The following is a 14873-nucleotide window of genomic DNA, read 5'->3' as shown; positions in this document are numbered from 1 at the left end:
GTTCAAGACCAGCCCGGCCAACATAGTGAAACCCTCTCACTACTAAAATTACAAAAATTAGCTGGGCGGTACTGGCGCATACCTGTAATCCTAGCTACTTGGGAAGCTGAGGCAGGAATCGCTTGAGCCTGGGAGACGGAGGTTGCGGTGAGCCAAGATTGCACCACTGCACTCCAGTCTGGGTGACAGGGTGAGACCCTGTCTCAAAAAAAAAAAAAAAAAAAAAAAAAAAAAAAAAAATCAGCCAGGCATGGTGGCATGCACCTGTGGTCCCAGCTACTCGGGAGGCTAAGGCTGGAGAATCACTCAAACCTGGGAGGCAGAGGTTGCAGTGATCCAAGATCATGCCTCTGCTCTCCAGCCTAGGGGACAGAGTGTAACCTTGTCTCAAAAAAAAAACCCAAAACCGAAGCCAAGACCAAAACCAAACCTGTATATAAATGTGCATAATGCATTGTTCATAATTGACAAAAAGTATAAACAACCCAAATGTCCATCGAAGGACATTTGATGAATAGATAAATACATGGATTATTTGCTTATTTATATTGAAATATATAGAATATATTATTCCACATAATAGAGTATTTTTCAGCCTTAAAAAGGAATGAAGTACTGTCACCTCCTACAGCATGGATAAACCTTGAAAATACTATGTTCAGTAAAAGAAGCCAGATACAAAATGTTCCATGTTATACAACTTCATTAATGTGAAGTGTCAAGAATAGGTAAATCTAGAGACAGAAAGCAGATGAGTGGTTTCCAGGGCCAGGAGGCGGGGTGAATTGGGAGTGGTGGTTAATGGGCAAGAGGTTTCTTTTCGGGGTGATGGAAATATTCTGGAATTAGATAGTAGTGATTGTAACTTTATTTTTTGAGAGACAGGTTCTTGCTCTGTGGAGGCTGGAGCGCAGTGGTGCAATCACAGCTCACTGCAGCCTCAACCTGGGCTCAAGCAATCCTCTCTCCTTAGCCTCCCAAGCAGCCAGGACTACAGGATAGGCGTGTGCCACCTCATCTGGCTAATTAAAAAATTTTTTTTTGTAGAGATGGGAGTCTTGCAATGTTGCCCAGGCTGGTCTCAAACTCTTGGCTGCAAGTGATCCTCTCCTCTTTGCCTCCCCAAATGCTGGGATTATGGGCATGACACTGTGCCAGGCGAATTGTAACCTTAAAAGGGTGAATTTTATGGTCTGTGAATTATATCTTGATTTTTAAAAGATGGTGAGAGCTTAGGAGAAGGATGTTTTCCCAGGAGCAGGGGCACAGAGATCAGGAGAAAGCACCGGGACAGGCAGGGCCCAGGGATGCTGCACACCCACAAAGACCTGTGGAGCCTTTGACTTGTCCCCTTGCTGGGGGTGGGGTCCTCGTTGCTGTTGCTGGCCCTGAACCTTGGAGCCAGGCACATCCTGGAGGCAATCATTGTCTTAGATGTGAGGAGCTCCAGGCTTCAAATACAAATAAAGGCCTATGTAGGTAAAATGAAAGTTTGTTTTAAGAAGCAAGAAAGAGCTGGCAGTGAGAAAGTAAAGGGAGTAAGTGTAGATTTCTTTTGTACCTAAGCAATAAATGAGGTCTTCAACCAGGTTGAAGATAGGATTTCTTTCTAGGGTTATATTTAGGGCAATCCTAAAGCAGGTTTTTTGTCCCCCAGTAGAGGGGAACGGGGAAATCAACAAAGGATATGTTAACAATGCTAGAGTAAAAATGGAAATTAAAAGGAACATGGATGAAGGCTGCCATGTAAGGCTGGGCTGGTTGTGCACTGCACAGCTGTAGGAGAAGCCAGGCACACAGGTCTAGACATGTGGCGACTCCTGGAGATGTGCACTGCACAGTTCTTATCCTGGCAATAGAGAAGCTCCCTCCTTTGAGACAGGAGCCATTGGAGAGAGGGAGGAGGGTACATGGAGACAGTGAGGTGGGGTGGAAGGGAGTTCAGGAGCCCCTGTCTTAGGCCTTCTGCTTTGTCACTTAAGTAAGAGGGGAGGTTCTTTTTGGAGATTAAGAGAGAATAGTAGTTATTTGTGGAAGATCAAAAAAGTCCGGAGCAACAAGAGAAGACAGGAAGTCAAGAATATTAAGGGCTTCTCTCAGTCCACATGGCCTGAATTTCTAGTGGACTCAGCTGCCACCACCTTGCAACTTCCTCCAGCACCTGGGGTGGGGTAAGAGGTGAGCAAGTAAATAATGGGGATCACTCAGGGCTGGAAACCAGAGAGCAGGGAGAAGTCAGAGTAGCACAGCTTCCTAAGGGGGCAGCTGATGCGCTGAGCGGAGAGAAGAATGGGTCTGTGTGTGTCCTGGGATCCACCCTGGGACCTTTTCTGAGTGCCCAGAAGGAGCCGGAGCTGACTGGGTCTCAGTGCTTTTGGAGCTCAGTGGGGTGCAGGCAAGACTGGCTAAGTGGCAGATCTGAACAGAGATGCCAGGAGGAAGGCCACTGGCAGAGCTGTGAGTGAGGCCAGCGAGGACCTGGTGCAGATCTGGGCATTCAGAGATGGAGAGCTTGGAGTCCTAGAGCGGGCCCCAATTGAGGTGGAGGCCACTCATGTGAAAGGACAGGGTCGCAGAAGGTAAGGTGCAGGGTCTCAGGAGGAGGGCAGAGGACAGGAGAGAACGACAAGAGGACACCCTGCATACTGGGTGGGAGGCAGGACTCCAGTGCTCAAGAGCTGGCCTTGGCTCCTGGTGCCCTGGACCCCACCATGTGCTGTGCTCGTCACATCCACCCGGTACAGTGCCTCTTCCTGTGCTGGGCAAACACTTCATTATTCTTTGCTTTTGTCACTTTCCCTGCTGTCACCATAAACACAATTTCACAGCTACTCCAAAGTCCAGGTGAGCATAGAGTAACATTCTCAATCCTCTGCTCCCCGTATATAAAATATTTCTTCCTGAATTTTGTCATTCAAGTAAGAGTCCTATGGTGGTAGCCTTTTTGGAGAGATTTTCTGATTCAAACGCAAGTTTGAGTTCTATACTATTCATTCATTTACTTGACAAATGCTTTGTGAGTCCCCACCCTTTATGGAGCACAGTAGGGACGAGAGTGGATGAGGTCTCGGCCCCTGGGCGCTGTCGCTGCAGCAGGATGAACAGTAGAGCAATACATGGGAATGTGCATCGGACCAGAGAGGAGCAGAGACCAGAGAGGAGCAGCGCCATGCCCAGCGTCAGGGGAGGGTGGTCAGGGGAGGGCCCTGAGGAGATGCCGGGAAGGCCAATTGGATGAGGTAGGGGAGGGAGACACACGGACATTTGGGGAAAGAGCTTCCTGAGCCCCAGGGCAGGAAAGGCCGGAGTGAGATGAGTAACTGGTGTGCTTAGGCCCAGCCAGGGCGGCTGAAGAGGGAGCACTGGGAGAGTGGGTGGCAACCAGGCCAGAGAGCAGCCAGAGCCCTCGCAGGTCCCCCACCTTCAGCAAAGACAGAGGCGGAGACAGCGCATGGGGAGGGGAATGCAGGGGCTTGAGAACACAGGGGGCCAGCCTAGTGAGGGGCTGAAGGACAGACCCCCCACTCGCTTAGGACTCTGCTCCTCTGACTTCTCCCCTCTGGCTTCCACCTCGAGGGATCCCCACAATCTGCTTCCTCATCTCCCACCCCCCAGGTGCTGGGCAGCCTTTCTGTGTGACGTTGTGAGGGTGAACAGGTGGCAGGAGATGAGCTGGGACGGGAAGGGTAGGGAGGGGTGAGGGGGCTGTAGGGAGGGGTGAGGGGGCCGTAGGGGGAGCAGAAGAGGCCCAAGGTGATGGGGAGGTGGCACCTGCAGCTGCTGAGGGGACAGTGACTCAGACACAGGGACCTTCCAACAGCCAGCACACCCTTTCCCCTCCCCTTCCTCAAAGGGGCACTGATGCACCCGGCCCGGTGAACACCTGTGATGTATAAGCCAAACACAATAATCCACTCCTCCTTTTTTCTGGAGTATAATCTCTCCATCTCCCTTGCAGCTGGTGCAGCTGCATGACCTGCTCTAGAAAGTGGAGTGTAGCTGTTGTCTGCACTGGGTTCTGCAAGAGCACCTTGACTTTTCTGGGCAGAGGAGAGGGGTGAGAAGAGAGCCTTGCATCTGTCTCTCCATCCTGCTTTGGAGACTGGAGCCGGTATTCCACCAGGAGGAAGAGAAGCCAACCTCCTGAGAATATGATGCAGAAGGACGGGCCTGGGACGACACTGCCAAGCTGCCCAACAAAACCTGAGCCCATCTGCCTCTGGAATTCTCTGTGAGTGTAAACCACTCAGGCAGGATGTTTCACCCACAGCTCAAGAAGCCCCTGGCCCACAGATGGGCTGGGGCGTGAGTACGCAGCAAGAACCTTGGCTCTCCTCGGAGGGCAGCGGCTCACAGCCAGCACCGCAGGCTTGCTCTTTCCGTGGTGCTCGCCTGCAGGGCGTGGGACTCGCTGGTGATTTTATCCTTTCTATCACATTCTCTAGGAATGGACTTCTTTTTCAGTGGAGAAGAACCATCACTTCTTTCACAATTGGGTAACTCATGGCATCCTAGTTATCTACTCTTCTTTTCAAAATGATTAACTATTAGCCACAAAAAAATATAATTTCTGCCTTATGAAAGTAGACTTGGAATAATTCCAAGCTTTTAAACTCATGTTGGCCTTCCTGCAGATCTGATAATATTGTGAGTTCATGTATCTTACCACTGTGAAGTCAGAGTAGAAAATACATCATCTCTTTCAGATTCCTGGAATAACTTCAGAAGTTCTGGATCTCCAGATAAATGTGCAAGAATGCGCAATTCGATCTGTGAAAAGTCTGTGAGATACAGTTCTGCATTAATTTAGAATTTGTCAGCAATGTTCCTCGTGGTTGCTGCCCACCCCGGCCACCCTCAGACTCTCCTGACTCTGTAGCCTCAAGGTCCATGTCCCTGCCTCCCATTTCCCAGGGTCCTCTGGCCTCAGTTTCAGGAGGTGAGAAATGAAATGGGGAGGATTGTGCAAGGTGAGGAGGCTCAGGAGTGAGTGAGAATGTGTGCGTGGAGGGGAGTTGTTGTTATAAATAGGATGACCAGTTACCCTATTTATAGGCCCCATCAACAAAGTGACATTGAGCAAAGGCACGGAGGAGGCAAAGGAGGGCACCAAGATGGTCTCTGGGGAAGAGGAATGGCCTGGGCAAGGGCCTGGAGTGGAGCTGACTCTGAGCTGGGAGGAGTAGGGCCCAGCAAGGCCACAGCGAGCAGGGCAGACAAAGCACGGGGGCGGGGGCCAAGGGTATCTGGGATTTAGATACGGTGATGTGACAGGACACTGCAAGAAAAACTTGTTATTATGTACTGTGCCTTAGAATTTATTTGAAAGAGGCCAGCCACAGTGGCTTATGCCTGTAATTCCAGCACTTTGAGAGGCCAAGGTTGGCGGATCACCTGAGGTCAGGAGTTCGAGACCAGCCCAATCAACACAGTGAAACCCTGTCTCTACTAAAAATACAAAAACTAGCCAGGCATGGTGGCATACGCCTGTAACCCCAGTTACTTGGGAGGTTGAGGCAGGAGAATTGCTTGAACCCAGGAGGCAGAGGTTGCAGTGAGCCAAGATCATGCCACTGCACTCCAGCCTGGGCCAGAAGAGCGAGACTCTTGTCTCAAAAAAAAAAAAAGAAAAAAAAAGAAGAAGAATTTATTTGAAAGAATGAATTCCACAATTACCTTTAAATTGTTCAATTTCTAAACCTTTGAACCCTATGAAAATGCATAAAACAAGCTACAGCAACGTACCTGCTGCTAGAAAGGTGTGGCCTTTGGATGAAACAAACATGGCCCTCGGGGAGATGGTGAGAATCTTGTCTTCTTTGCCTGAATTGTTATTTCAAGAATATTTAGTGAATCTGGTCATGAACTGATGCACAGCTATTCCTCAATACAATATTATTTGAATATTATTCTAAAGTCCAGAGTTAAGATTTTAGATTTTTCTGATTTTTATTAATTTAATATTTTTAGAGATCGGGGTCTCACTTTGTTGCCCAGGCTGGAGTGTAGTGGCACAATCATAGCTCACTGCAGCCTCACACTCCAGGGCTTAAGCAATACTCCTGCCTCAGCTTCCCAAAGCAGCTGGGACTACAGGTGCACACTGCCATGACCAGCTAATTTTTAAATTTCTTGTAGAGACAGGGTGTCACTATGTTGCCCAAGCTAGTCTCAAACTCTCGGACTTAAGCAATCCTCCTGCCTTGGCCTCTCAAAGTGCTAGGATTACAGGTGTGAGCCATGGCGCCTGGCCTTATTAATGTAATTTAAAAATAACGTATTACTACAGAAAGTTAACTAGGTTTCCTGCTTTTTAAAATTTTCTGTTCTGTCTAGAATTCTTAATGAAGAAAAGAAAAAGTCAAACGTTGACAACTGAATGCATTCCAGTAAAAGCAATCTTGGAACTCTCTGAGCCTCACTGATGGAAGGTCTATGTGGGAAGGGGAAGCAGGGGATGAAGCTGCTCAGGATCCCTCTCCATGGACCCTATTTCAGGACAGTCACATGTATTTTAGAAAGGACTGCTCACTGGGGCGGGGAGCAGTGGCTCACACCTGCAATCCCAGCACTTTGAGAGGCCGAGGTGGGAAGATCACTTGAGCCCAGGAATTTGAGACCAGCCTGGGCAACATGATGAAACCCCATCTCTACTAAAAATACAAAAAATTAGCTGGCCATGATGGTGCATGCCTGTAATCCCAGCTACTAGGGAGGCTGAGGCAGGAGAATCACTTGAACCCAGGAGGCGGAGGTTGCAGTGAGCTGAGATCACAACATTGCACTCCAGCCTGGGCAACAGAGTGAGACTCTGTCTCAAAAAAGAAAAGAGAAGAGAAAAGAGAAGGGAAGGGAAGGGAAGAAAAGAGAAGAGAAGAGAAGAGAAGAGAAGAGAAGAGAAGAGAAGAGAAAAGAGAAGAGAAGAGAAGAGAAGAGAAGAGAAGAGAAGAGAAGAGAAGAGAAGAGAAGAGAAGAGACGAGACGAGACAAGACTGCTCATTGGGCTTCATTGTTTTGCCAGGACCTTCCTGCACAGCAGGGCCCCCAGCAGAGGGGCAGGAGCGCCCACTGCCAAGGGTAGGACGTGTACAGGGCATGGACAGCAGAGCTCTCATTTGCTCAGATTTGAACTTTTTCTTTTTTAGAAATGTACTCATCAGCATTACAGCAGAATAGCTTAAAAGAAAGAAGAGTGTTCATGTGCTTTATAATGTGCTCTTAAACTCTTTTTAAGAGTGTCAGTGTGCTTTTATAAACATTTCCAGTAATGTTCAGACTTTAATAAGCACCAGTGCTATTATATGTTTGTTTTTTCTTTATTGGGAGGCTGGTGGGGGAGAGATGGTAGGAGGAAAGCTGCTTTCCTGATATAATTATCATCTATTTCCACTTGTAAACTGCTAACAGGGAGGTACCATATCACTTTAGCTGTTTTTTATTCTTTCAATGTATGTTTAAATCCTGGTCATACAAATACAGAGAACTTCAGGGAGGTGAAGCAGTTAGTTATATAGAAAATCAATGACAAGTAACTTTTCAAAAAATGTTAAAAAGGGCACAGTGGCTCACACCTGTAATCCCAGCACTTTGGGAGGCCGAGGTGGGAGGATCACTTGCGCCCAAGAGTTTGAGACCAGCCTTGGCAATATGGCAAAGCCTCATCTCTACAAAAAATATACATACATCCAAATTAGCCAAGTATGGTGGTGTTCGCCTGTAGGCCCAGCTACCCAGGAGATTGAGGTGGGAGAATCACCTGAGCCCAGGAGGTCAAGGCTGTAGTGAGCCGTAATCGCACAACTGCACTCTAGCCTGGGTGACAGGGTGACATCCTGTCTCAAAAAAGAGTTACCAGAGACTTCAGCAAGGTAGTAAGAAATTAGTTACCTTTAAAATTCTTGGGTGTAGTAATCTGAATTGGGTGCTTGGAGATACCTTGGATATTCTGTTAATAATAAGAGACTAGCTTTAGTTAAAATATCTACTCTTAATCTGTACTACTTAGGCTATTTAATGTACATCACATTTTATTAAACATTAAAACACGTTAGCCAGTGTATCATGCACAAGCACATTAATACTTAATACAATTGTCTAATATCAAAACATAATTTTGGTGAATATACCACTAAATATACTTAGTAGATTTGAGAACAATTCCTTTTGACTCTAGCCTATGTGACTCTTAACATAATTATGTATAGTCATTCTTCTTACAGCAGCCCAAATTATGAACTCAGTTAACTTAAAAATTCCTACAACATATATTAATGGTAGGTTTATGTGAAATTTTTATATTGTACTTTTATTTTAGAACATATTTTAAGATGAAAATTCTGGTCTCTTTGACGCTGGTCATTCCTCTCCCCCACTGCTCCTGGCACTTGGTAACTGCCTCTGTCTTAGCCTGTCCTAAACTTGGTAGCTTGTGCTGTGGCCCCTGCAAACTCTTAGGGCCAACTGTTAAGCACCTTCACACTTTTACAACTTGGGCAATGTGCAATAGCTCACATGCTTCTAGCCTGTTTCAACTATTCAAATCATGAGAATTTCTGTCACAACATCCTTTGGATTCTTGGCAGTACCTTGAACAATAATACCCTGCTTTGTCTGGGAATAGAACTCACTGGGCATTATTAGTTGGTCTTGACTCCCTGGCTAAATCTGACGAATTGTGCCAAGCATCAAAATCCCGCAGTCTTACAGCGATGCTCCTTAGCTCCCCCTAGAAGCCCTGGGAAGTGGTAAGGCCACATTGTCATCCTCATTTTTTTAAGATGAGGACATGAAGGCCTTGGGGTATTAAGTCAGTGGCTCTCAAGTTTTCTATACATTAGAATCACATGATATCTCAAAAAATACCCAATATTTCCAAGATAAGCTCAATAATAGTGTAGAGATGACAGAGAAAACAGCTATTGAATTTGAAGAGAGATCAATAGAAATGATCCAATCTAAAGAAGGGAAGAACAATAAACAAAGACTCAGGGACCTGTGTGCTAATATCAAAATACAATATCAAATTGTGTTCTCTTAGTTCCTAGAGAAAAGAAAGAGAATTGTGCAGAAAAAAGTTTTCTTAAAGAAATAATGGCTTCAAATTCTGAAATTTAGTGAAAGACATACTTTTTCCAATTTGAGAAGCTGAACAACCCTAAATATGGTAAATTAAAAGATAACCAGGCCCAGAAACATCATAATCAAACTGCTGAAAAAACTGTGATTTAAAAACAATGTTGAAAGTAGCCAGGGTAAAATGATACTTTTCATGCTGAGGAACAGCAATGTGAGTGACTGCAGATTTCCTACCAGGGACCATGCAGACCAGATGACAATACAGCCACAACTTCCACAGACTGAAAGAACTGCCAACTCAGAGCTCTTTATTCTATCCTCCAGGAATGAAGGTGAGTTAAAGGCATTCTCAGATGAATAAAAATTAAAGTACTCTGTCATCTGCAGACCTGCTCTAAAAGAAATGCTACAGGAAATTCTTCAGGCTGAAGGGAATTGCTTCCAAAGGGAAACCCAGAACTTCAGGAATGAAAGATGAGCAACAGAAACGGTCAATATCCGGGTAAATATAATAAATCAGCTTTTCTGAGTTCAATGGCTTTTGTAAGCCTTTTGCATCTTATTTGAAATGGTAGAATATGAAATATAAAAATAGCCTGTGGTTGGGCACAGTGGATCACACCTGTAATCCCAGCACTTTGGGAACCCAAGGCAGGAGGATCACTTGTGCCTAGGAGTTTGAGGCCAGCCTGACGTAAATTTACATGGCTATTATAAAAAATGGCAAAAAAAAAAACAACATGCTGGCAATAATGCAAAGAAAGGGGGAACTCTGGTACACTGTTGGTGGGAAAGTAAATTAGTGCAGCCACTATGGAAAACAGTATGGAGTTTCCTCAAAAAAAGAAAAATTAAAATGCCATATGATCCAGCAATTCCACTGCAGGGGATATATGGAAAAGAAAGGAAATCAGTATGACAAATAAGTATCTGTACTCCCATGTTTACTGCTGCCCCGTTCACAACAGTCAAGATATGGAATCAGCCTAAGTGCCCATCAATGGGTGAATAGATACAGAAAATGTGGTAAATATACACAATGAAATACTATTCTGCTATAAAAAGAATGACATCCTGTCATTTGCAGCAACATAGATGAGCCTGAAGGCCATTATGCTAAGTGAAATAAAGCAGGTATAGACAGACAAATAATGCATGTTTAATTCCAGTATATGTACATAGTGGTAGCAGAATTGTTCACCTGTACCCCTGTGGAAAACAACTTTATCAACTAGAGTGCAATAATTGTGTTCAGTTGCTTCTGTCTTTTGTCTTTAAGACTCCATTTGTTTCACGTCAGCATCTTTTTTCTCCCACCTGCCCCCCAACAACTTTCCCCAGTGAGGTTGTTTCACACAAATTTAATATAATATAATTAGATTGGTATGTCACATTCTGTCTCCCATCCTGAGATCCCCCGACTTCATAAATGACTTTTAAAAATTTACATACATTATAATTCACTCTTGCTGTTGTACATTCTATTGGTTTTGACAAATGCATAGTGTCAGCTATCCACCATCATAGTATCATACAAAATAGTTTTACCTAAACAGTCCCCGGAGCTTTACTTATCCAGCCTCATCCCCAAGTCCCAGCTCTGAACTTTTGGAAACCACTAATCTGTTTACTGTCTCTACAGTTTTACCTTTTCCAAAATGTCACATAATTTGGAATTGTACGGTATGTACCCTTTCCAGACTGATTTATTTCACTTGGCAATATGCATTTAAGATTCACCCATGCCTTTTTATGGCTTTATAGCTTATTCCTTTTTATCACTGAATAATATTTCTCAGTATGAATGTGTCACAGTTTATTTATCTATTCACCTCTAAAAAGACATCTTGGTTGCTTCCAGTTTTTGGTGATTATGAATAAAGATGTCATAAGCATTTCTGTGCAGGTTCTTGTGTGGACATAAGTTTTCAGATTAATTTGGTGGATGCCTAGGTGTGTAATGGCTGGATCATATGGCATTTAGTTTTGAAAGAAACTGCCAAACTTGAAAAGTGGCCGTACCATTTTTCATTCCCACCACCAATGAACGAGTGCCTGTTGCTCCACACCCTCACCAATTAATAATGTAAGGGTTTTTTTGTTTGTTTGTTTGCTTTTTGATCTTAGTTGTTCTAATAGGTATGTAGTGGGATCTCGTTATTGTTTTAACCTTCCCACCTTTTTGATACCACGACTTCTCCTCATCCTTCAAATCTGCACACAAGCAGACTTCCTCCTTTCCTTAAGGAAGAAACGTCCTCTAGCTCCCTAATCAAGCAGGCTGGGGGTCTGTCACAGTGCTCTGAAGAGCATCCTTGACATCTCTCAGTTCAGACCAAGTACTGATCACAACATTGAACAGCTGGGGACCTGGATCCCCCCTTCCAGGAGCACCTCACACATAGAAAGTATGTGATACGTGCGTGTTTACTGAATGAGTGAGACAGAGAGGCATTGAAAGCATGTCAGTAATAAAAACTGAATACACGTAATGTACAAATTGCCACCTTTGACTAAACTCCTTCCTTCTGCCTGTGCCTTGTGCACGCATCCCCCGATACTGATGACGTTCCGCTACACAGAAAGCACCACAATATGCAGCCCAGGGCGGGGCAGCAATGCAAAATGAACTCACACACAAATCTGGCCTTCTGGGAGTTACTGTCTGTCATGACGTGTGTATCACACATACAAGTCACATAACGCAGGGTTCAAATGAACAAAATGAAAGCATGTCACAGGAGACTCTCCGTGGCACTCTGAGGGAAGGAGAGAGTACTTCAGGCCCCTGAGGAGTGAGGCTGGGGAAATCAGCCTCACTCATGGCAGAGTTCCAGGAAATCAGGAGACAGGAAGCGGCCACAAAACCACATGTGTTTCTTCTGTAACCAACCTTCATGGGCCTTCAGCAAGCCTCTCTGGAGGAGGTATCAGCCCGTGCCAAGCTTTCCATGGCCAATGCTCCCCACTGGTTGTGCCGCTGTGCGACAACCAGATCTGTGAATGTCTGTTCAGGTGCACAGGTTCACATTTCCAAACACATGAAACGCTGCTGTGCTTCTCTATGGGCCTCTGTGATGCAAGCAGCCATCAGACAGAGTGCCGTCCCTAACGCCTCATGAGCAAACGCATGTTCACAGGTGTCTACGTGAGCAATTAGCACATACAGCACGTGAACTACCAAAGACCAAGGGTGACCAAAGTCACTGTGGTGGGAAGCGACAACTAACAAGAGTCCGAACATCTGGGAGGAAGCTGGGTCCCACCGGGTGAGAGTCCGAATGTGGGAGAAGCCTGTGGGGGTCACCCAGCACACCGGGGGTGTGGATGAAAGCGCGGTTGTCACACGGCCATGAGAGCATCGAAGTCAGACATCACTCTAGCAAGCGGCTGCCGTCACAGACCAACACCAGGTGCTGGCATGCAGGGGAACCGTTCGCGGAAGAAGAATAGAGAAGCAATCACTACCTGCAGGCATCCTCTGCCGGGAGGGGCTAGACTCCCCATTACTCTCCTCGGGCGAGGAGCTGGCCACCCAGGCCGACAGCAAATGGTGATATCTGAATGTTTCTGCAGGTGAAAGCCTCAGAACCAGCACACTCCTAATTTGTTGGAGTCAATAATGTTATTTACATTACATAAGCTGGCCCCCTCGTGTTGACCACCCACGAACATCTCATCTCCCAGGTCCAACCGATGTCCAGGGGGCGGAGACCATGCCCATGTGTCTCCTAAGCCGAGCAGAGAGAGCACACAGTGACGCAATCACACAGCAGAATGACTGGTTTAAGTTCCTCAAACTACGGAAATGGAAGCAAACTGGAATAATTTTCTTACAATTTTAATCTCCTCTAGGGTATACGATTTTCTGCTGTTACTGTGGACATCAAAGTGTGTGGAGATCACTTCTCAGCTGCCTGTTAAATAAGCCCAGGCGAACCCCACAGAGGAAGGCACCTGTGCTCAGCCCTCATCGGTTGCTCTGGGCAGCCCAAGTCTCCCATGAGTGGTTGCAGGGGAAAGTGCCAGCCATGGGGATAGGGCAAACCCCAGCATGTTTTCATGGTGAACTTGGTATGTTTTTGCAAATAAGAGAACTGATCTAAAAAAATTGAATGTTAACAGCCTTTATTTAACATTCGGTGAAAGGCAAGGTGCTGAGATGACGTTTTAATTCTACAATGTGACGTTTGTGAAAATCTCAGTAGCTGTAAGTGAAATGCTATGCAGGGAATAGTTTCAGCTGTGGGTGAAGGGGTTGCACCCAGGAGGTACATGAGCCCGTTGCTTTTCTCCCTAGTACTGTGTGGGCCTGGGTATTTTCATCTGTCTACCTGACTGAAGCTCCAGATGGAAGGTGCCAAACTGGGGAGGTGGTGGAAATAAGGAAAAGGTGATGGCAGCCCTGCTTTTAATGTGTCGACTATGTCCTTGCAGCCCCTGGATTGAAGCCAAAGGAAAGTGATAGTCATAGGGTCTCGGCCAGCCTGAGGGCACGCTGGCTCTCCTTGTCTTGAGAAAGCTGTGGCAGTCGCCCCACACGCGCCTTCCTGGGTGCCAGGCTGTGTGAGGCACCTGAGAGGTGCTGTGCAGAACAGACACACGGCACTCCACCCTCCGGACACAGCCTCCCGGGGCACGGCCCACAGCATCTTCATTGTGTCCCCAGCACCTACTACACAGCCCAGCACACAGGAGCAATTCACAAATGGTGGCTGAATGAGTAAGATGAAAAATAAATAATTTTCACAATAACCTAGCAAAGAAGGTGCTACTTTTATCATTTCATGGATAAGAAAAGTGAGGTTTCCATTAAGTTAAGTAACTTGCTAGAGTAACACATCTATTGACTGAGCTGAGATTTGAACTCAGTTCTGCCCTAAGCCAAGGTTCTGTTGCCTCCAGAGTCTGCCAGACAATGCCAGAGGTCTCCTGAAATAATTTTTCTTGATTAAAAAAAAAATCCAAGTGAAAACCAGAACAAAAACACAGAAAAGGACAGCTGGCACAGAGCTCAGAGTGAGGGCCACAGCAGCACACCTGCTATGGCACCTGGGCCAGGCTGATGCTACTGCACTTGACCTAAGCAGCTAGTGGAGCCTGACCTGCAGCCTGAAGGGCAGTGTGGCCCTGACCCCATGTGGGGTCTGGAACCCTTGAGTGGCTTGGATGGGCAGCCCCCTCTGCCTGCTCCGCCCTGATACACTCCCGTGGCCCCCTCACCCACTAAAGCTTCTGCTTGGCTGCCCCCTCCCCAGCCTCTTTAACACTGCTTTCCCGAGGCTGGCAATCCTCCCCCCACTACATATGTTCCACACGTTTCACTCTCCTCTGTATCGTTTCTCATTCCACATGCGTATTGGCTGTCTCATGCCCTCTATCCCCAAGCCTCCACGGAGCAGAGGCATTTCTTCGGTGGGGGGAAGGGTCGGAGGGGACAGAGTCTTACTCTGTAACCCAGGCTGGAGTGCAGTGGTGTGATCTTGGCTCACTGCAACCTTCTCCTCCTGGGTTCAAATGATACTCCTGCCTCAGCCTCCCAAGTAGCTGGGATTATAGGTGCACGCCACCACGCCCAGCTAACTTTTGTATTTTTGGTAGACACAAGGTTTCATCGTGTTGGCCAGGTTGGTCTTGAACTCCTGACCTTGTGATCCGCCCACCTCAGCCTCCCAAAGTGCTGGGATTATAGGCATGAGCCACTGCGCCCGGCCAGGGCAGAGTTTTGATCCATACAGTGCAAGCACCCTGAACATCCTGGCTCACAGGTGTTCGGAAAACATCTGTTGAATAAATGA

General features: G+C 46.4%; 1 protein-coding gene across 1 annotated transcript in view; it reads right to left on the bottom strand.

Annotated features, from left to right (window-relative positions):
- POLN (DNA polymerase nu) overlaps window positions 1–14873 on the bottom strand; it is a 170014-nt gene that overhangs the window by 51186 nt on the left and 103955 nt on the right. The window contains exons 16-18 of the mRNA XM_032135450.2: window positions 7888–7945; window positions 5746–5823; window positions 4667–4781 (exon numbers count right to left, since the gene is read on the bottom strand). Of these exons, the coding sequence (XP_031991341.1) occupies window positions 4667–4781; window positions 5746–5823; window positions 7888–7945 (251 nt within the window). The remainder of the gene's footprint in view (window positions 1–4666; window positions 4782–5745; window positions 5824–7887; window positions 7946–14873) is intronic.

The sequence above is a fragment of the Hylobates moloch genome, unplaced genomic scaffold (assembly GCF_009828535.3).
Source record: "Hylobates moloch isolate HMO894 unplaced genomic scaffold, HMol_V3 SCAFFOLD_17, whole genome shotgun sequence".
Classification (NCBI taxonomy): Eukaryota; Metazoa; Chordata; class Mammalia; order Primates; family Hylobatidae; genus Hylobates; species Hylobates moloch.
The sequence above is the reverse complement of the archived record's forward strand: the minus strand, read 5'-3'. Positions and strand labels throughout refer to the sequence as shown.